Source organism: Protopterus annectens, chromosome 9.part0 (genome assembly GCF_019279795.1).
Source record: "Protopterus annectens isolate FY-2018-M chromosome 9.part0, PAN1.0, whole genome shotgun sequence".
Lineage (NCBI taxonomy): Eukaryota > Metazoa > Chordata > Ceratodontiformes > Protopteridae > Protopterus > Protopterus annectens.
Window position 1 is genome coordinate 629,716,215 of NC_056743.1, and position 22,461 is coordinate 629,738,675.

Here is a 22,461-nt window from a genome sequence, read left to right on the forward strand (position 1 = left end):
TATATATATATATATATATCTGTATATAGATAGATATACATATTTTTTTTTCTATAAGATCTCACTCCATTATCTTTGTGAGCTATGGGTTATATACCTTGAGTTGGGCCTCTTGATGCCGATAGTACCATGTGTAAGAATAATTTTAGCTCCAGAGCTTTCTTTGACAGGAGGAGCAAACTTATACTAATATATTTAATGGGCAGTAGTCCTAAAGAAATGGACAAAGGAGGCCAGTAAAGCATCCTTCAAGAATATTCTCAAAGGTGAGAGAGTACGAAATAGGAGAAGTGGAGTATTAAAGACTATGAGCCTTCATTTCTTGAGAAAAATCCCTGACCGTTGTTCTTTGGATATTCTCTGCTTTGCCATTCCACCCTGGGCCTTCAGTGGTCTCCACTCCTTTACATCACTTAGGATTCCCTTGGGCCAACCTACTTTGCTGTGATGAGGAAATTGGGAAGCTTTTCCTTGAAGCATGAGTCCTCCTATTTGTTATCCTCAATACCACCCTCTGCTGCTACCTTCTACTCCTGAAGGTCCCTTTGAAGTATTGCAAGCTCATTTGGGACAAGATGATGTCAGCCATTGAGAAAGTTCAGCTCTATTTTTGTTTCTCCTCTGCCATCTTGGTGTCTGGGGTGGCACAAGTAGACACGCCTGTCATTGTTGCTGCTCTTTTCCTGGGCCTACCTATGTTGATGTTCTTGAAATGCCATGATTTTTTTTACCACAGTATTGATGGTGTCGGCATAGGTGGCTGTGCTGTCACTGCCTCCCAACCCAAGTCGCAGAGGCTTTCACTGGGAGAATGTCTGTGTCGAATTCAGCACTGAGCCTTTGGGGGCACTTATTAGTGTTTGAAGCTTTTGACTTTGGACATTTAGCACCAGTGCTTTCAGCCAACAGGTATGCTGGTAGTGTTAGCAGTGTCAGCTGGACCAGTTAAGGTCCTTATGTTTGAACAAGCATTCACTTTGTTGGTTTCACCCTCACAAACCTTTGAAGCTGAACCCTTCTGCTTTTCATCAGTTTTGCCCCTGCAGGACAAAGGTTGTAGTACATTTTCCAGGGTTATCAAGGTCTGGGACTCCTCCTCCTTGGAGGTGAGCTGTGATGAGTCCCTACCAAGCCCCTCCAGGAAGAAGACACAAATAGAAGCACTCATTCTCCCCTTTAGATTCCCCCTCCCTAGACACAAATCGTGAATGATATGCTTCCCCTCAGTCCTCTCCAGAGGACACTACTTTTGGGGGTATTTTTAAAATGATGTAACAGAGAGGATTTTAGTTAGTTTGTCCTACCTTTTCCAAAGAAGAGATGCTGCAGAAGGTGTACAGATGCTCGCCCTCTCCAGCCTAGGTCAAGCCTGGGTCATGCCTCCACTTGGGAAGATAATGGTCAGTTCTAGAGCCTGGAAAGAGCCTGATATTATAGCATTTGTCTGCCTCAAACCTTACAGAGTGTGGACTCCCAAGAATAGACCCTATTAGAGTAAATGTCCTCTTGTAGATTCTATTGCAGTATCAGCACCCACCAAGGAGGAGGTCCATGAGGATGGTCATGCCATTCTTCCTCTCAGTAAAGAGTCTTGGATGATGGATAAGCTGGGGAAGCATGTATATGCACAGCGTACATTTACCATTAGGTCATTAAATAACTTCACATATATGACAAGATTTCAAAGTGTGGATTCCTCTACTCAAGCAGAAGTTATCTGAGAGGACCCCACTCACTTTAATTTTCACCTTCGATCCCTTATATATACCCCTAATCAACCTTATAAGTATATCAGGGGAAAGCAAATGCTTCAGTTGCCCTGCTCAGGAAGTTCCAGTCTACTCTGTCAGATGCTTTGTCAACATTAAGACTCACCATTAAAAATGGTATTTTCTTACATTCTGCTTCCTTGTGGATCGTCAGTGTTCTGTTAATACTGTCAAATATTTCCCTTCCCTCCACAAAACCACACTGATCCATATCTATCAATTTTGGTATCACCTTTGCCATTCTTTTAGCCATTATAGACATAAATACTTTATAATCATGGTTTAGTATTGAAATGGGCCTGTATGAAGCTGGATCTGATGGATCGTTATCCTCTTTAAGTATTACTGTTATCACTGCCTTCTTCCAGGATGCTGGTACTTCTCCTCCTCCTAAAATGCTGTTAAACTAAACCTGCCAGATCTTTATCAGTTTTCCTTCCTAACTTCCAAACTTGCACAGGAATATCATCTGTTCCTGGGGACTTTCCTGTAAATTGGTTATGCATAGCCTTTTTTATCTCGCCTCTTCCTGTCCTGTCAGTAATTCAGCCTCATCTACCTCTAATCTTGGCATAAAAGACAAACTTGTAAAAATGTAAACACTGCAAGAAATTCCAAAAATGCCAAAGCATTGCAAGTCAAATTGCCCAAAACATGACCTCTTTCCACCCAGATGCAGGAAACAATTGTATTAAGCTTTTAGCAATCCTTTTCGTTGTTTACAAAAAAGAACTTCTTCAGATAAAAACATTTTAAAACACTGGGGTTTAAATTCCCCTCCTTCCTATCACATGTTTATGTATGCAACTAATGTTTTTTTGATGTCCACAATATAGTATAACTGTTTGTTTTATTTGAAGGGAGGTGGAGTTTGCTTTCTAAGCAAGAAATGGACAGCCACTCCTATTACTGTTTTTAAACGTGATAGGAAGGAGGGGAATTTAAACCCTAGTGTTTTAAAATGTTTTTATCTGAAGAAGTTGTTTTTTTGTAAACAATGAAAAGCATTGCTAAAAGCTTAATAAAATTGTTTCCTGCATCTGTGTTGAAAGAGGTCATGTTTTGGGCAATTTGACTTGCACTGCTTTGGTGTTTTTGGAATTTCTTCTAATCTTGGCATATTTAGTTCTTCCGTAAACATTTCTTTTACATTTTCTTGATTTCCATATTTCTCTGCTTTATACAAACTTTCATAAAATTTCCAAAATATTTCTAATACTTGTACAGGATCTCTTATCTTCCTTGTTATAGGCTCACTAAGTTTGGTAATAGCTCTTTCCACTTTCTGTTCCTTGAGTTGTTGTGCTAAAAGTTTTTGTGCTTTTGAATTATTAAAAAAAAAACAGTTGCTTAACAGCAGTCTTTCTAAACTAGTGCATATAATCAAGGTAATCCCTTATTTTCTGCAGTTGCTCCTTTTCATGTTCTGAGAGATTCCCCCTATTTTGCAATACTTTAACATTTGTCAGTCCCTGTAAATAATTCTTGTTACTTCTTAACCACATCTACCTTTCCTTTACTTCCACCCTAGTTTTAAACTCCACTTCAATTTTGTCCTACTCCCTAGCTATATTTTCAGAAGCAAATTTTATCTTCTCTAGTAGCTCCTGAATTAATTCCAAAACCCATTCTTTAAATTCCTGCCTTTTCAACCGATTTTTTTATTTTATTGTCTTGCGTTTTTATTTTAGTTATGATCTGAAATAGTTATTTGGTGCATTTCAAGACTTTCAATTAAATGCACATGTTCCAGTGAGATATAAAATCAATCTAGCCTGGCCCAGTTTTTGAGTCTCATTGAATAATATGTAAATTCACATCTCTCATGGCAAACATTTTCATAAATTTCTTCAAAAATCTACCCTCCTTTGTTATATTTTCCCTTCTAGGCCCTCAGACACATTTTCACTGTTGAAAACCAAATTCCAGTCTCCACCTGTAAGAGTTTATGCTGAGTGCTGATTATTTTTCCCAGAGTTTTCTTAAGCTCCAGTATAGCACTTTTAGGTGGAATGTAAATGCATGCCAGTGTAATCCTCTTCCCCAGTCAGTAGTACCTTAGTACCATGTATCTTCCATTGCTTTCTTTTTCCCCCTCTTCTACCACTATTGGAGCTAATCTTTCCTCTTTTCCTTTGCCCTAGACATTCCGCTGAATAACCATCCTGAAAACCTTCAAATTCATATGTTCAGTTCTTTCAAGATGCGTCTCCTGTAGCATTGCTATGCATTCTAAATTTTTAGTATAGTTCACTATTCTTTATTTTTATTATTTGTTTATTTAACATTTGTTTTCTGTGAAAGTCCGACTGGACACAGGTCCATTTTCAGCGGATTACCGGGGAGAAAAGCTCCAACAATATGAAAAACAAACATTATACCACAAGAAAATTACAGAGTACATGTCAACAATGAAAAGTACACATTGCAAATAAAAGTAACCGAAAGAGATGACATACTAGCAATTTTAACAAAATTTGTACATCCAAGAGTTTATATTTATCCGTAAAACCATTCAGATAGAAAGACATTACAGAAAGTATATTTTTATTGTATAGTAATTATTGCCACTTTTTATGTGTAACTGCGTTTTTGTTAAATGTCTAGTTCCAAATTTTATGTTACATGCATATACTGTTCGGCAGATTGGTCTTTTATACAGTTGTTTCTTGTCGTATCCATTTGCTCCTGTGCCACATTTTACATAGCTTGTTTTTGAAAGGCCTTGAACAGAGCAACCAACCCCTCACCCCACCCCCTCCAAAAACCTATTAATTTAATAACACACAAAATTAATTAATTCTTCAAATATTGAAGTTTTTGCTTTATAAGAAGACCAGAAGTTCTAGGTTGATAGCATGACTAACCTTGCTTTAAGGTTAACTCTAGCCTGTCTGCGTGGCTAACACGCATGGTACAGCCTGTGCTATTGATAAGTTCTATTTGATTTTGTCTATCTTTATAGCTCTCCCAGCTGAGAAAACACTTAAATGCTTTCAGAAAACATTTTCTCCAAGCCATTTCTCTTTATCAAATTGTCTCCTAGTGACATGCAAACCAGACACAAAACTGCTAAGGATACATTGTTTACCACAAAAAAGCTATATAATCAATATTTTTCATTTACATGTTTTGTAATAAACTTGGTACTGGATAACACCTAGGGTCTTAACCCAGTCATTTCCATATGCAAGCATGGGAAAAGAACACTGATTTTCCTTTTGTCATACTCTCATAACAAAACCGTTCCACTGTCTCTCCTTCCACCTTTTTTTTTCTTTTATTGTAGTGCCTAAATTTCTTAAAACTGAACAAAGAAAAAGAGAGAAGGAAGAGAAAAACAAAAAAAAAAAAAACAGAAGCACCTGTTTATATTAGTATCCCCATTGCATTTAAAAAACTGAGAAAGCTTTACTTCAAGTCTGACTGGTTTTGTATTATCTTTAAAGCTCTCACAGCTAGGAAAATCCCTGATTGTTTTCAGAGAACATTATGTTCTAGCCAATTTATCTGTTCATTTTTTCCCTCAGCCAATCCTCGCTACCAGACTGTCTCCAGTTTCTCTATCAGTTTGTCTCCATGGAGACATGAAAACCAGCTACAGAATTGCTATTTTGTATACATGCATTTGCTAGAAAAAGCCTCATAATATTCAGTATTCTTTTTCATTTACTTGCTGTCTCTCAAAACTAATCAATCTAAGGTCCTTTATCCAGTCATTTCCCCAAGAATGAAAAATCACATTAATGTTAACTTTGTCATGCCTTTTTAAGCATGCTCCTTTTCTTCCATTGCATTGCCTATATTTCTCAAAACTTTACAAGAGGAAAGAGAGAAGAGAGAAAAAGGAAAAACACCACCACCTGTTTACAATCCCCATTACACTTACAAAAATAGCATGCAAAGAAAACCATGTACCACAAATACAGTACTATTAGGAAAATAGTTTTCTTTACTTACAGTTAACTTTCTCCCCTCCTCCCCTCACCAGAGCATATTTCTGAAAATTAATGACATGAAGTAGTGCATATACTTTGGAGTCCCCCACAAATCCAACAAATTTTGAAAGTCCACTATTTCCAGAATTTCTTGTTTTGTCATATTTTGCAAATGTAATTATTACACTGTAATCCCACATTGTTAGTGGTTTTATTACTGTTCTCCATCACCCAAATCTGGTCTCTGCTTCATTTCCAGTGTGCTCTCTGTTCTAGTCAACTCTTATGCTCCCTTCCATCTGTCCAATGTTTTCCTTTGAAACACTGGAAAAAGTTTCACAGGTACAGTCTCTCTGCGGTCTTTATTACCAGAGGGACAAGAAGCAGAATCTCCTTCTGTTTCACAGCTCACTTTTTGTTGGACAAACATTTGTGTTTCCTCCTTAGTATGCACTTCATCAAAAAATTATTTTGTCCCTTCAGGGAATAATACCTTAAAGACAGCTGGATACATACAGCAGTTTGAATTTCACACCTGCATCTCAACATTCTCTGAATAGTGGAATGAATTTACTTCTCTTTTGCATGGTGTGCAATGAGTAATCATTCTTCACAAACTCTCTGCTGTCTCCCACTTTGAGTATTTTGTCCTTCCTGCCAGTTTTGTCAGAATCCACTCCTTCTACTGGTAGGATTGCATCTTTACTATTAAAGGTCTAGGTTGCATTCTTATAGCTAGGTTTGGATCATACACACGATGTGCCCATTCAGAAACAGCTCCTGCTGTGGAATATCAGTCCAGTTGCTTATTTGTGCTTTCATAATATTAATGCAGTCTGTTTCTTCCAGCTACTGTGGTATAGCTGAAAATCTCAGGATTTTCCTACATGCTCTTTCCTCTAATTTTATTATTTTTTGAAACATCTCTTTCTGGGCAGTCTCATATCCAGCCAGCCTTTTCTTCATTTCAGCCTCTGATTTTTGCAGCTTTATCATATCACCTGAATATCTGTTTAGAGTTTCTTCCATTTTTTCTAGCCTTTTGTTTGTGTTTATGTACTCCATCAGTGTTTTATTTTAATCATGTCTGTATGCAGTTGTCTTGTATCTTCCTGTAGGTTATTGGAAGTCATGCCTGAAGGTTGCATTGCATTTTGCTGAACAGCTGCAGAGCTTTCCCCATTCAGTGTTTCTTTCTCACTTTTTGTAGCTGATTTCTGTATTTCTTTATTCCTCACACCCAGGCAGTACACTTACTAGCCATTTACTGAAATTTACCCATAAGCACAAGTCTACTGGCCTTCTCTGCTGAGTTTCTGTTTTCACACTGGGAGAGCTAGAAACAAGCTGTTACTAAGTGTGCAGCCATCTTGTAATTCGATCCCAAGGTTAGACTTGACTTGCATATGCGTAAAAAAATCCTGTTCTTAAACACAGCCTAACTCTTCACAGGAGCATCTTAGTATCTTCTTCCCACATCTCACTATTTCATTATCCTTCAAAATTCCCGAGCTAACACATCTCCCCTGTCCGACTGTTCTTTTCCTTTTAACTTCCTCTTTTTTTTTTTTTTTTTTTTACAAAACTGCTCATACCTCCTCAAAAAATACTTGCCTTTCAAGATTCACTAACATAACCTCGGTTACTTATAAACCATTTCCTCACATACATCTTGCATAAGACAAAGGAATACATTTATCTTAACCAAACATTCCAGTGATTTTTCTTTGTTCCAGCTTCATTATAGTAACATTTTCTCTACCAGTATCTGGGGTCTGTTCTACACCACCTCCAGCATGTATACTTGCAGTATTGAATTGATTGTTCTTGTAGCCTATGCACATGCCTTTTACATGTGGCTGTTTTAAATATTTTCTTTTGTATATATGATGTTTTTTTATCCGTTTATAAAATTAATTTAGTTGTGGAGCTTTTCTGCTTAAGCCTCTGAAAAGGGGTTATTGCCAAGTTGGACTGTACAGTAAGCAAATGTCAAATAAAAAATATGTTTAATCAGTACCTGGTTATGTAATTAGAAGTGTTGTCAGTTCATTCCATTTCAGAAATGAATTTAAGGAGCAGGGGTGTAATTTTTATTATGTTCTTTCTTGAAGGCCACAACTGTGGATGTATAATTGAGAACTAAGTCATGTGACTTTCTGGTATTCTGTAAAGCAGTTAGGAAGAAGACAAATTACACACATTTATTCATCAAAGCTCATTAGCTAGTCATAGGAGTTGATCCTCCTCTATGAATTACTAGGCAGAATAGAATGCCTTCCCATTTAGTTGAAATGATAAAAGAGCTGCTAAGCTGTAACTTAGAGACACTGTTTACTATCTAGGATGTTATGTTGCTAGTTGACTGCAAAATAATTTGTATTAAAAAAAACATACCAAAGAAAGATCTCGAGTTAGTGGAAAGGTTTCTTTAGGATAGCATGCTATACTTGTACTGTATTGCCTTTGATGCAGAAATATTCTAGACATGTTAGAATGGAAATCCAAAAATGTTTATATCTGACTCTTTTGCCAGTTTGTAACTATTTTGGTTGACACCGCCAAATCAAGTCTTACTAGTGCTGTGTTACTTGATGCAGTTTTTTAATGCAGTTTAGCATCAGCTGTTAAGCACTTTGTGCAAGTTTCTACTTAAGGGCACTTTTCTGAAAAAGGCATCTACTTAGGGCACAACGTTGACATACTTTTTTTTCTTTTTTTTTTCTTAGCTCTGGATACCAAAGCAAGTAATCTATCAACACACTCTAAGAAGTATCGTCAGGATGCCAAATACCTCAATACTAGATCCACTTATGCCAAAGTAGCAGCCACAAGCATAGCCTTCATCATGTTGATGATCTACATTAGATTTTGGTGGTTAATCTAGAGTGGATATTTTGTGAATACTGTAATATGGATTTCAGCCTTAAATGGACTGCATCATTGTTTGGATAGCATGATGCACAGTAATTTCATCAGTGTTTCTGCCTGTTCTGCGGTGTCCTTTTTCTAATACTGAAGCCTTGATGACTGATTGCTGCAGCCAGGCAAAGACTGAAACTGTAATATTTTTATCTGAATATTGTACATTTTTTTTAACAAAAAAGATTGAGGTTAAGCCAGGTTGTGGATACTGATATTTTGCACACACCTTTTAAGTGTGATGTAATTATTTTTATGTTGACTTGCACATGCACAAGCAACACTTGAATTCATCATTGTGTAGTAGCATTCATTTGTGCACCTATCCATTCGTCTATCCAGTTTTGGAGTTGTTTGTGTAGACTTTAACCTGCATCTGTCATGTTGCTGTATAGTGCACTGCTGACTGATGCACTATATAGAAAATCTTATTGTTGCAGTGAAATTATATAGTAATATGCCAGAATGTGTAAGAAGAGATATCCTTAGCCACAAATGGTCACAAGACTCTCTTAGAAGTAGCCTGTCAAACAATGTCTTATCAGTCAGTATGGTGGGGTCACTGCTGTTGCTCAAGTCCTCAGTGGTCTGTAAACAGATAATCATTGAGTGTGTAAATGGCATTAGTTACTTGTACAGAGTCAAGCCATCTTCTACTGATTTTAACTGTATTCATTAGTGTTTTAGCTGCACTTCAGAAGGCAGTTTGATGGAAGCATAATTTTCAAGATCCAGCAGGATAAATAGGGAAATGAGAGCCAACGTCTACAGCATCTGTCCCTTTACATGACTGCAGGCATGAAATAATTAAACAGTCACATTTTAGAGTGCAAAAGTAAAAAGAAACTACCAGAAGAGGAATTTTACTTTTAAGCTAGAAAGGTCAGTACATGCTCAGCAGCTGTAGGACATAGTTTGTCTTTTTGTTGCTGTTAGTATATTGTCTTTTTATCAAAAGGAAATATTCACTAATCACAATACTGTTTGACTAGTAGCAAAGTACAACACTGCAGTCTTGTTACAGACTAAGGCTGCATTGTGAATTTTTTCATTGACTTGTGATAATGATTTGCGGGTATGTCTAATCAGCATTAGACTGTACCCCAATCATTCAGTTATGGTTGAACTAGCTGTGGATTGTGAATCTGCTCTGAAGTAAAGAGCTTGTACACTGTGCACCATGCAGACCACAGATAGGGGCATTCCTGAACTGGACATTGGACAATGGATGCTTCCACAGAGTGGGCCAGCTGTTATCTACCTTGACGTCTTTCTGGAAATCCAGAGGTGTGAGTGTGTTTTGGAATGGGTTCAGTGTTGTGTTTTTCTGGGTAGGATCTCCTGATCTAGCCGCTGAGATGTGACATTTTCATGGAGTGAACAAACTGCTGTTTACCACCCAAGCTTCTGGTTGTGGAATCTTGAACTGGACTCTGGTCTGCCGGGTTTGTAGCGAAGTGCATGGGGTTTCCATATGGAGCATAAGTAGATCATACTGAAAACTGTGCTTATGGTGTTGGAGATGGGTATTTTTGGGGCAGTACTCGTGAAGTGTCCTCCTTCAAGCTAGACTCTCTATTGTGCTGGGCCTATTGCTTGGCTTTAGAAGCAGCTATCACTGACTGTATAATGAAGTAGAGAAAATATACTCTACTAAATCGGGGACAGGCTGTGTCCTTTGTTACAAGGATGATCTCCCATTTCTGTGGAGTATCTCCTGAGGTTCCTTCATTCAAGAGTCTTGAGTGTGACAAACCTATGAGACTGGTGCAAGTTGCAGGAAGATCTTTGTTCATGTTGTTTGCATTTTATAATAAATCCTTAAGATCTCAAATTGTTTGCAAGCTTTTAATTGTCACGGTTAACTAGTATAAAAAGTCTCTGAATTTCATTTAAAACTTCCCTTTTGTTGGAATAAACAGGACGGTGTTTTGAATTTTACTGCTGAAGGTGTTTTGAATTTTACTGTTTTGATTCCAGATGAGCAGTTATTTTTTGAGTAATGTAAATGGGCAGTAATTTAATTTTGTTGTTTTACACTACAGATATTGACTTGCTGTTTCGGTGTACTTTTCCATATAGGTTGATGTGACTTTTATGAATGACTGTTGTACTGTTTAAGAATGCCCAGTGTTTCTGGCTGAGGTTGTTATTTTCTAATGACAAATTTCCTGTGCATGAACTAGCTTTGGGATGGCATGATGGACTACAGCATTGAACACTAGTAGACACCTATAGGAAGCATTATCCTCTCTTATTTTTGCTTGATTTTTACATTTTTTGGTGGGTGTTTGTATGTGGGTGTAGGAGTATGACAGAAAACTGGGTGGAACTGATTTGGTTGTGAGTGAGTGAGAGTGAATATTTACTACAGTGAATGGTTTTGAGTGGTGCTTCCTAATATATTAGTAGTTGTGGAAGTGTGAGATGTCTTTTTTTATTTTTGGAAAAGGTTTGGAAGTAGAGTAAGAAATGTGTGCACATGGGGTTTATTGAGGTGGGTGGGGGCAATGTTGGTAAAAAATGTAGAATGAGTGGGGAGGACATGTTATTTTTCAGTTCATTAGTGTTTTTATGATGGTCTGTTCATTGGTGGGAAGTTTTGGAAATATTTTATTGGTACTATTTCTAGTGGCCTGCAAGAACCTTTTTGGTTCCTTGAATAAATTATTTTACAGAGTGTTGGTAGGTCACTTCAGCCATATTGTTTTTTTTTTTTTTTTTTTATGGTGCCTTTTTCTTACCCTTTGGAGTTCTTTTTCTTTGGTTGTCATTGTCCCTTTTTCAGTCTAACCAGATTTTATCTTTGTTTTTAATTTGTATTTTAAGATAGCTGGTTAAGCATAGTGTTTTTTTAACCATGAATTGGCTGTTTTTCTTTTTAAGAGGAAATAGCTTATCTTAAATGGTTGTTAGTAAATTATAGAAGGATGTGGGTGTTGTTGGATCTTGGTAGTTATATGCTTGCTTCCAGTTTATAAACTGTAGTTCTGCTGCTATAGGAACTCATTGTCTTTGAAAATGTTTTGGGTTATTGGGAGTTTAGAAGGTAGTTTTTCTGTTCTAAATTTCCAGGTAATAAGGATTGGACAGTGTTCACTATTTGCATGTGTGAGAATTTATAGAGCTGATAATTTATAAAAATGTTTGTGATAACCACAACTAGGTTATGTTTCTCATGGGAATGGGTTGTGGTTCCTTTTCTCACAATCTGTGTCAGGCTCTTTCCTGCTAGATCCCTGATTAGCTGTTGTGCTCTTTGGCTTTTTTGAATCAGTATTTCGGTCTCTAGTTATTTCCACTTTATAATTTTTGGTTTTGGATAGAATATCGTTAATTGCCTCAGATTGGGGAAGATGGTGAGATGTATTCTGTGGTAATCAGTAATTTTCAGTTGCCATCAAGTGGTGTCCCTTTTGTTTGCCTTCAAGTGATGTCCCTTTTGTTTGCCTTCAAGTGATGTCCCTTTTGTTTGCCTTCAAGTGATGTCCCTTTTGTTTGCCTTCAAGTGATGTCCCTTTTGTTTGCCTTCAAGTGATGTCCCTTTTGTTTGCCTTCAAGTGATGTCCCTTTTGTTTGCCTTCAAGTGATGTCCCTTTTGTTTGCCGTAAAGTGGTGTCCCTTTTGTTTGCTATTAAGTGATGTCCCTTTTGTTTGCCATCAAGTGGTGTCCCTTCAGTTCTTGTCGAGTTGGGATGACTGGCAGAAATGACATTAATCACAATTACTTTGGAGCTTGAGGTTGGCTTCTTCATCAGCCGATGTTCTTGCATTTCCTACTAGCTCTCTTAACCTGGTAGATTTGTATATGGGTATGCAGTACTTCTGATAATGCACAAAGACATCCAGCTATCCATTTAAAGACCAGATACAGTTAGTGATATTATTTTGTGGTTATATGTGAATAACACTTCAGTTGTAACCACTTGATGTCCTTCTATTCCCATGTTGCAGTATTCTGCATATGGGTCTATTCCTCTAGTCTTGCGTATGTGCGGCCAGTATCCAAAAGCTTTCAGTCCCTCCAAGGTGCATCAGACATCCGACGTGGCTGAGAGTACATAGGCCATAAAGGTGACTGCACGCACCAGCCCTCAGAACTTTTCAGCCGACAGTTGTATGCCAGATGTTTCTGCTGCCACTAATGATGTTCATCGTGTTATCCTGCTGCAGTCATCACACTTGGGTTATCCTGTCGTCAGGCGGTCCCGCAGTCGGCCGGAATTCCAAAGTCTTGGTCCGGCGTCAGTTGCTGACACCTCTTCCCTGACGTCAGTGCGCCAGGGGTATAAATAATGCAACTGATGCCATTTTCTTCAGTCTTTCTTGCCGTGCGGTGCCCGAAGCAGAAGCAGTTCGCAAGTGCCGGTCGGCCGACTCCTGAGATTTTCGAATTCGAATTTCAGACTGAAGTCTTCTATAAAGCTAAGTACCCCGTTGGGGAAACTTTTCTTGCCTCAGACCGATGTTAGAAAAAGTTAACAATTGTATTTCTTGTGGGAAGCAAATACCTCATAAGGATTTTCATTCTTATTGCATACCTTGCCTAGGCCCAGACCACGACATCACTACTTGTCGGTTTTGTGCTAGGTTTAATAAGCGTACTATTAAAAGACGCTTTGATTTCGCACGACACTACGGTAGGAAATTTAACTACACCATGCCGTCAGAGCAACCGGCTGCCGGCATGCACAAAAAACGCAAGGATAAGGACAGACAGCCCAGGCCTAAGCCAGATTCCGAGGCCTCGACTGAGCCGGTCTCCGGTTCTCTGGTCCTCAGTGAGGCTCCGATGCAGCCCCTGACTACCGCAGATCTGGAACCTGAGACCGCTACGGAATTTTTGTCGGAATGCACCAGGCCGATGCAGCCTTTTAGTTCAGGCCCTTCCGACGACATTACTACAAAGGACGTCGGTGCTACAGAAACGCCATCGGTTTCTGAAGGCATTTTCAGACAGACGACCCTCACCATTAAAACGTTTTCTAAGACGAAGACTCCTACTAAATCTAAAAGGACTGCCCTTTAGTCTCCTGTTCAAGGCCCCATGCCTAAGAAACAGATGCTCAAAATGGCTGAAGATTTAATTTCTTTAATCAGGGGTTCCCAGCCCCCTCCTGACAAAAGGCCTAGACAAGAGGAAGATTATGCATCCTCTGAACAAGTGTCCATTTCTTCAGACTCCTCTGAGGACCAATATTACTCCTTCTCTCCTTATGAAGATTCTGATGCTGAGGACTCTATTCCCTCAGCTTCTCCTCCTGAAGACTACTCCTTTGTGGAAACTTTACACACTATGAGGGAACATTTTCACTGGGAAGGTCAAGACTACTCTGACTCGAAGATAAGGCTCAAAGAGTTTCTTTTACTCCCCCAACACAGACCACTTGCCATCCCACCAGTTTTGGACATTGCGTGATGTTTACTTAGAATCCAGTTTGAACCCAGACTCTCTACCTCCTGCTAAGCTAAGCCTGACAGATACTATAGAGTGCCTGATTACCACAAATTTCTTTACAAAAGCCCTGTAGCTGATCCAGAGACTATCTCCCAAGGTCCCAAGGGGGCTAAGGCTTCTATGGCTAAAAACCCAGTTCCTTCTGAGAGGGATTCCAGAGCACTAGACAGGTGGGGGAAAAGGATTTACACCTCAGCCACTCTAGCTATGAGGGCACTGAATTGCCAATTTCACATGCTTAAGTATCAGCAATTCCTAATCTCTCAGTTAAAGCAAAGAATAACCACTCTCCCTCAACAATCTGAATTGAAAGAAGTACAGGATCTGTTGCACGCCACTGAGCAGGTGGGCAAACATACCTTACAATGTGGGTTTGATTCTCTGGAGGCCTCCTGCAGAGCAGCTGTCACTGGGTCTGTTATACGTAGGTATGCTTGGTTAAAGGAACAAATTCTGCCTGATCATGTTAAAGCAAAACTACTAGATGCTCCCTTACAGCAGGATGTTCTTTTTGGAGTTAAAGCAGAAGAAGTTTTAAAGAAAATGGAGGATAAGGCAAAATCTATGCAGACAGTCAAAGATTTCCTACAGGTACAACCCCCTCGCTTCAGCAGAAACTGGCCAACAAAAAATTGGTTCTTTCCAGCTACTGACAGACCACAGAGGGGTAAATACAGACGCCCAGGGGGCAGAGGACAACCACAAGCCCAGTATAAACCTCGCCAATGGGGCACTACAACACAAAAGGGAGGAGAAGACCGGTCCCAATCCACCAGAAGGCAAAACCCAATGACTTGCACCTCATCTGGCCAAGCAATGCTCTCTTGGAAGCCCCCTTGGGGGGGAAAACTAGCACTTTTTGCAGACAACTGGCACATTGTCACAAAGGACAAATGGGTCCTAGACATAATTTTACGAGGATACAGATTCCACTTACACACCTTGCCAATGAAAAGAAGAATGCCAAACCTGCCACAAAATCAATGGGCAGAGGCACAAAAGCAAATTACAGCTCTCATGGACATGAGAGCTATTCAGCTGGTACTTACTCGAGAGCAAAGACAAGGATTTTACTCAAGACTCTTTCTAGTGCCCAGAAAGGACAATGCCTGTAGACCAATTCTGGACCTTTCAATTCTAAACACTTACAAGTATCCAAATTCAAGATGCTAACACTACAGCAGCTACTTCCCATGTTGGGCAAGGAAGCATGGCTAGTAACGTTGGACCTCAAGGAGGCATACCTGCATGTCCCTATCAGACAAAGTTGCAGAAGATACCTCCGTTTCATTGCAGGTTCAACCCATTATCAAATCTCTGCACTGCCCTTTGGCTTATCTACTGCGCCCAGAGTCTTCACAAAATGCCTGGCACCAGTAATTGCATACTGCAGACAAAGAGGAATTCAAATATATCCATACCTGGACGACTGCCTCATCCAAGCAGAAAGCAAGGACATTCTCTTACATCATCTGGCCTTTGTAAAGCATCTACTAAATTGCCTGGGGTACACAGTAAACGAAAAGAAGTCAAAACTAGTACCCTCACAAAAAATGACATTCCTGGGTGCCAGCTTGAATACAACGGCCCAGAAGGCTTATCTTACGCCAGACAAGCAACTACAACTGACTCAATATTTCAAGACAATGGCAACAAAGACCCAATTAACTGCAAGAGAAATTCTGCAGGCCTTGGGCTTCATGGCATCTTGCATACTAATACCATTTGCAAAGCTGCATATGAGGAAATTACAGTGGTACCTAAAAAGCGTATGGTCTCAACACAGCCACAGCTTGGACACAATGATATCTCTCATTCCCTGCCTACAACAGGAATTTCTATGGTGGTCACAGGCATGTAACCTCAACAAGGGTCAGCCTTTCACCTTGCCCCCAGCCAGGCAGACTATCACAACAGATGCTTCAGATTACGCCTGGGGGGCACACATGGCAGGGCAATGCGTTCAAGGCCTATGGACTGCAGATCAAAGAAATCTGCACATAAATCAAAAAGAGATGCTAGCTGTATAGAAAGCTCTGACAGCCTTCAAGGATCTATTACATCCTGGACAACTTGCAATAAAGACGGACAACACCACAGTAATGTGGTACATAAACAAACAAGGGGGTACACATTCCTACCCTCTATGCAGGCAAGCAATGATCTTATGGAACACAGCTCTGGCTTACCAAGTTCAGTTACAAGCTCAATTCCTGCCAGGACAGAAGAACATATTGGCAGACGACCTCAGCAGAAACATCAAGGATCCCCACGAGTGGAAACTAGATCAACAAATATTTGCAATGATAACTCAAAAATGGGGCCTTCCAGACATAGACCTGTTTGCCAGTCCTCAAAACTATCAACTAACAAAATTTTGTACAAGGACATTTCACCATCAAGTTTGGAAAGTGGACACACTCTCTTTCAGTTGGAAAAGCCTGACAGTATATGCCTTCCCTCCATTGCCCCTCCTCACAAAGGTTCTTCTGAAAGTCAAAAAGGAGAGACCACGACTGATTCTCATAGCCCCAGACTGGCCACGCCAGCACTGGTACCCGCTATTGAGAAATATGGCCCACAGCTCACCATGGATATTGCCTCAAATCCCCCATTTGCTCACACAACAAAACAATCAGATTCTACACAGCCAGCTCAAAACTTTAAATCTGGCTGCATGGCAAATCTACTAAACATCCAACCAGCTCCTCTTTCCCAAGCAGTTCTGGATGTTATTCTGGAAGCCAGGAGGCCATGCACCAGGAAGGCTTATTCGGACAAATGGAAAAGGTTTTCTGCCTGGAACCAAGCTAAAGGCCAAGACACAATTCAGCCTCACATGCCTCACATTCAACAGTATTTAGCTGAGATGTTGCATAAAGGACTTTCTTTTTCCTCCATTAAAATCCATGCTTCAGCTATTTCAGCTCACTACAACACGGATCCACCTTTATTTTCACATCCTCTTCTAAGGCAGTTCCTCAGAGGGGCAAAAATCATTAGACCACCCAGGAGAGCTCCTACACCAACATGGGACCTCAACTTTGTTCTGGAAAAGCTAACGCTTCCTCCCTTTGAACCAGCTTTCTCTGCAGATCTTCAGTTCCTATCATGGAAGACTGCCCTGCTGCTAGCAATAACTTCAGCTAGAAGAGTCTCAGAGCTACAGGCACTAATGGCAGTGGAACCTTTCCTCATTTTTCACCAAGACAGAGTTTCTCTACGAACTAATCCTTCCTTTATGCCTAAGGTGGTTTCCAATGTGGCTTTAAATCAAGCCATCCACTTACCCACCTTCTTCCCAAATCCACAGAACAAAGGTGAGAGACTCCTGCATTCCTTGGACATTCACAGGCAACTTCGTTACTACTTGGACAAAACTAAAGTTTTCAGAAAATCTGATCAGCTCTTTGTATCCTATGCTACAGCTTCTCAAGGGAAGGCTATTTCAAAACAGACCATTTCTAAATGGATAGGTCACTGCATACGTTTCTGCTATACCCATCATGGGAAACCAGTCCCTGCTACCATTAGGTCCCACTCTACCAGGACAACAGCTACTTCTACAGCCTTTCTCAGGGGGGTTCCAACCAATGAAATTTTAGAAGCTGCAACTTGGAGTTCAGTACACACCTTTACCAAACACTATCACCTACCTCTTTACTCTAAGACCAGGGCAGGCTTCGCCACTGCAGTTCTGCAGGGCCTTATAGCCTCCACTAACCCTCTATGATACCTCCCCCCTTCCTTAGCTTTGGGATTCAACCGAAGTGTGATGACTGCAGCAGGGTAACACGATGAACATAGTACAGTTTTGTACCTACCATAAATGTAGATGTTCGAGTGTTCACCTGCTGCAGTCCAGGTTACCCTCCCTCCATCCCCTCTGATCTACTGGCTAAATCTCTTCAATACCTTACTGATGTATTTTCTTATAGCTGAAGGGATTTTGTGTTTGTGGAGAGGTTACTCCATTTGGTACTAATTTCTGACCACCTTTTTGGGGGCACCAGACATCTGGGGCAAGAAAAACTGAAGAAAATTGTGTTGGCTGCATTATTTATACCCCTGGCGCACTGACGTCAGGGAAGAGGTGACAGCAACCGACGCCGGACCAAGACTTTGGAATTCCGGCCGACTGCGGGACCGCCTGAAGACAGGATAACCCAAGTGTGATGACTGCAGCAGGGTGAACACTCGAACATCTACATTTATGGTAGGTACAAAACTGTACTTTTGATTCGTTTCATAAGATAAGTACCCCGTTGGGGACCTTTTCAGTCCTAATGAAAAATTAGTATTGCTTGGTCATGTCATCCAGAAAGGGTAAGTGTCAGTGTGGCTGCCAGATCCCTCATAAGGACGCCCACGATAAGTGCCTTTTCTGTTTGGGACAGTCGCACAACCACAAAGCCTGCCCTATTTGCCAGGCATTCATGCCCAAGACACTACGTAGTCGCTAGCATGCACTTAATATTTACCTTGAAAACCAGTGTCTGAAGCAGCTTACTTTACGGATGGAGGGCTCCTCAGACGTCTCCACAGATCAGCCAAAAAAGAAGGCCAGGACCTTATGGCCTTTGTGTACTGCTGAGCCTCTTCTGACCAATCCCCAACCTGTGGCCAACATTGGCCTGGTTCCAGGTTCTGTACCCGGATCCACCACTCCGGGTGTTGCGGGTACCTGTAAGGACGCCGCACTATCCTTAGGTGAGAGCACGTCTGCAGTGGCTATTCCAGTGCTGGTTTCCGACACCGGGGGGAATCTGCATTTTCTGACCTTTTGCAATCACCAGTTTCTAGGCAGATGTCCACCAGACCACTTAAAAGAAGAGAAAAGAGAAAACATCTTTCCCCCACAACAGAAAACATGCCTGATTGACAGGCTTTCAGTCAAAGCCTTTTCAATGCCTTTATGGTACTGAGGCCTACCACTGCTGTTACTGGTTCCACATCTCCTCCTCTCCTGAGCCCTAGGCCTCAGACTACTGAGACATTTACTAGGGAAGAGGAAGTCCTTTCAAATTCCTCAGAGGAATCACTGTCTTACAACTCTCACCTATCTTCCCCCTTGGGAAACAGATCCCCAGAGGAAGAGTCAGTGGACCCTGACTCCCCAGTTGAAAACTTGACCTTTGGTGAAACTATTAGCAGGATGAAGGAACACTTTAAATAGGAATCCAAAGAAATGACTGGGTACAATAGAAGTATTATGAACTCATTCAAATGGAAACCCCCAGCCCATCTGCTGTTCCTCCTATCCTGCCTGCCTTTTTAAATGCCTTCTCAGCATATCTGAGCCCTGACTCCCAACCTCCTGCCCCATGCAGAAGCATCTGCTTAAGTGCCCACCTGCTGATCCTGCCACTATATCAGTTTCTACGGACAAAGCCTCCAAACTCCTACCTACTACCACGGTTCTCCCTGCTGACAAAGATAGCAAGACCATGGAAAGGTTAGGCAAAAAGATATATACTTCGGCTATCTTGGCCTTCAGAGCCACAAACTACCAGATTCACATGGCCAAATATGCATTGTCCTTCTTAGAATCTGCCACCAAACACCTGGCAGATATTCTAGACTCCCCTACAAAAGCATCACTGTCCTCTCTCCTGGCTTTCTCTTCCCAGGTTACCAGGCACACTATCAAGTGTAGTTACGATGCTGCTGAATCCTCAGCCAGGTCAGCAGCATCTGCCTTATGCAGATACTCTTGGCTTCACCTACAACCCCTGCCAGATGATTTCGGGGCAAAGCTCAGGGATGTTCCTTTGGACAAGCTGCACTTTTTGTTTCTAAAGTAGCAGACCTTTTCAAATCTCTGCAGCAAAAAGGTAAAGAAATGCAGGACATTAAACATTTACTGGTTTCACCAAACCCTAAGTTTCACAGAAACGATCCAGCAAAAACTCAGTTTATTAGGAAGCACTCTCATCCTGCTCCTCCTTCAAGGCCTCATAAGCCGACAAGGAAACAACCCCCTCCAGCTAGAGCATCCCCTCCCTCTAGCCAGAGAACTCCCTTTCAGGACAGGGCAGGAAGCGTCTGACTACCTGCCTCCCCACCTCCTTCTGTACCACTGTCTGCTCGCCTCTCTCACTGTGTCTCCCTCTTTGGACCCATCTCACCTCATACAAGTGGATCCTGTCCATACTTCAAAATGGGTTGATATCCTTCTATTCCAATGTTGCAGTATTCATTTTGGTGTGGGATTTTCCACATCAGGCAATCTGACGATGGCTGCTATACAAAAGCTTTTAGCCTGGCTGCTGTAGGTGCATGGGACAAGTAGGGCCATAAACCGGGGTCCTTAAATGTGACGTCAGCACGCACAGACCTCAGAACTTTTCAGCCACGGACATCATCACTTCAATCGTTTAGCTCCTACTTACGATTACTTCGGAAAGATAAGTACCCCATTGGGACTTTTTGTTTTCTTTATCATTGCTTGTGCTTGGTTTGCTATAGTTTTTGTCCAATGTCATCTAAAAAAGGTAAATGTAATTGCGACCGGCAGATAACCACACAAAGATTCTCACAATAAGTGCATATTCTGTCTAGGTGGGGAACACGACCATATGTCGTGTTCCATTTGTAAGTCCTTCATGCCCAAAATGCTTCGCAGTCATTTGGCCGCATTAAATTTGTATCTTGAGAACCAGCGTCTTAAATGCCTAGCTCTTAGGATGGACCCCGGAGTCTGTCAACCAACCCAAACCACCCAGGAAGAAGGCCAAAGTTTCCAGGCCTGTTCCTACTGCCACTCCACTATCGGACATCCTGCTGGCTTCCGTTATAGGGGCCGAGGAACTCGAACTTTCTCCGTTGGCTTCAATGGTTCTCGCTGAGGAAGCTGTTTCTGCAGCCACGGAATGCATGTCTGCAGAGATTATTCAGCTGTCGGCCCCAACCGACGTCGTGGGGGAACCTCTTGTTGGATGACCGACCAAGTCCTCTCTTACTGCAGGCCAGGCTTCAATTCCTAGGCCATCTCCAAAGCCTACATCTTCTAAGAAAAGACAGAAGACAAAACATATTACTCCTGCTTCTGAAGCACAACCAGATTGGCAGTCTTTTACAAACTGTCTTATACAGGCCTTCATGGCCCTTAGGCCCACAGGCCCTGCTCCTTCCACCATCCCTATGCTCAGCCCTCACACAGCCTCTGCCTCTTCTCCCCCAACATCCAACTACTCAAGAAGAAGAAGAACAGCAATATCAATATGATTCCTCCTCGGAGGAATCTGTCTCTTATGTGTCTCAAATTGCTTCCCCTGTTGACTACTGTTCCCCTGATGAAGTGTCCATTGAAGGGGACTCCCAACCTGAAGATTTAACTTTTGGGAAAACTATAACTAAAATGGAGTACTTCAAGTGGGACATTACCCTGATGTCTGACACCCAGAAGAGATATTTTGGACTTCTGCAACTTGAGTCTCCCTCTCCTTCAGCTATACCCCCTGTGCTCCCTGCCTTCCTGGACGCATTCAACTCTGCCTGTAAGAACCCAGACTCACATCCCCCAGCCCTTAAAAGACTAGACAGGTTTTATAAGGTGCCTGATGACCAAATATTCCTGGTTAAGCCTCCACTAGCAGACCCAGTTGTCATTGCTGTGGCTCCTGACAATCTAGACAGGTGCTTTCTACCAGTCTCCCACCAACAGATAAGGACAGCAAAACCATGGATAGACTGGGCAAAAAAGTTTATACTTCTTCCACCTTGGCTTTCAGAGTCATAAATTACCAAACACACATGGTAAAATACCCTCTGGACCTAGTGTCTCAGGCCTCTACTCTACTAGCCTCTACACTTGACTGTCCTACCTAGTCTGACATTGCATCAAAACTGTCCCTAGCCACCCTAGTGGCCAGACACTCCATCAGGTGAAGTTATGATGCAGCAGAAGCCTCTGCCAGGTCTGCAGCTTCTGCATCTACCCTATGCAGATATTCCTGGCTACACCTTCAACCCCTTCCAGAGGATTTCAAATCCAAAATTATAGATGCTCCACTGGACCACAATCTTCTTTTTGGCAAAAATTCAGCTGAGCTCTTCAAAAACTTGAAAGAGAAAAGCAAAGAGCTGCAAGACATCAAACATTTGCTGGTGTCCCCCTTCCCTAGGTACTACAGGAATTATCCTGCTAAGACCTCCTTTGTCAGGAGGATGCCTTCCACTTCTCATCCCTCCTCCTCCAGCCCCAGAAGAGGATCCAGGAAACAGCCTTACTCCAGACCAACCAACAACCGACCACCCTCCAAATAGCCTTTTCCCAACAGAGGGGATCCCACCTCAGCATGACTGCCTTGCCCACCTCCCCTTGTCTGCCTGCCTATCCCACTGCCTCCCCTTTTGGAAAACCATCACCTCA

General features: G+C 41.4%; 1 protein-coding gene across 2 annotated transcripts in view; it reads left to right on the top strand.

The window, feature by feature from the left end:
* Nucleotides 1–10,570, top strand: part of LOC122811385 (vesicle-trafficking protein SEC22b-like) — a 442,870-nt gene extending 432,300 nt beyond the window's left edge. For both annotated transcript variants that reach the window (XM_044083198.1, XM_044083197.1), the window contains exon 5: nucleotides 8,437–10,570. In XM_044083198.1, coding sequence (XP_043939133.1) covers nucleotides 8,437–8,594 — 158 coding nt within the window. In that variant the 3' untranslated portion in view covers nucleotides 8,595–10,570. The remainder of the gene's footprint in view (nucleotides 1–8,436) is intronic.
* The last annotated feature ends 11,891 nt before the right edge of the window (nucleotides 10,571–22,461 follow it).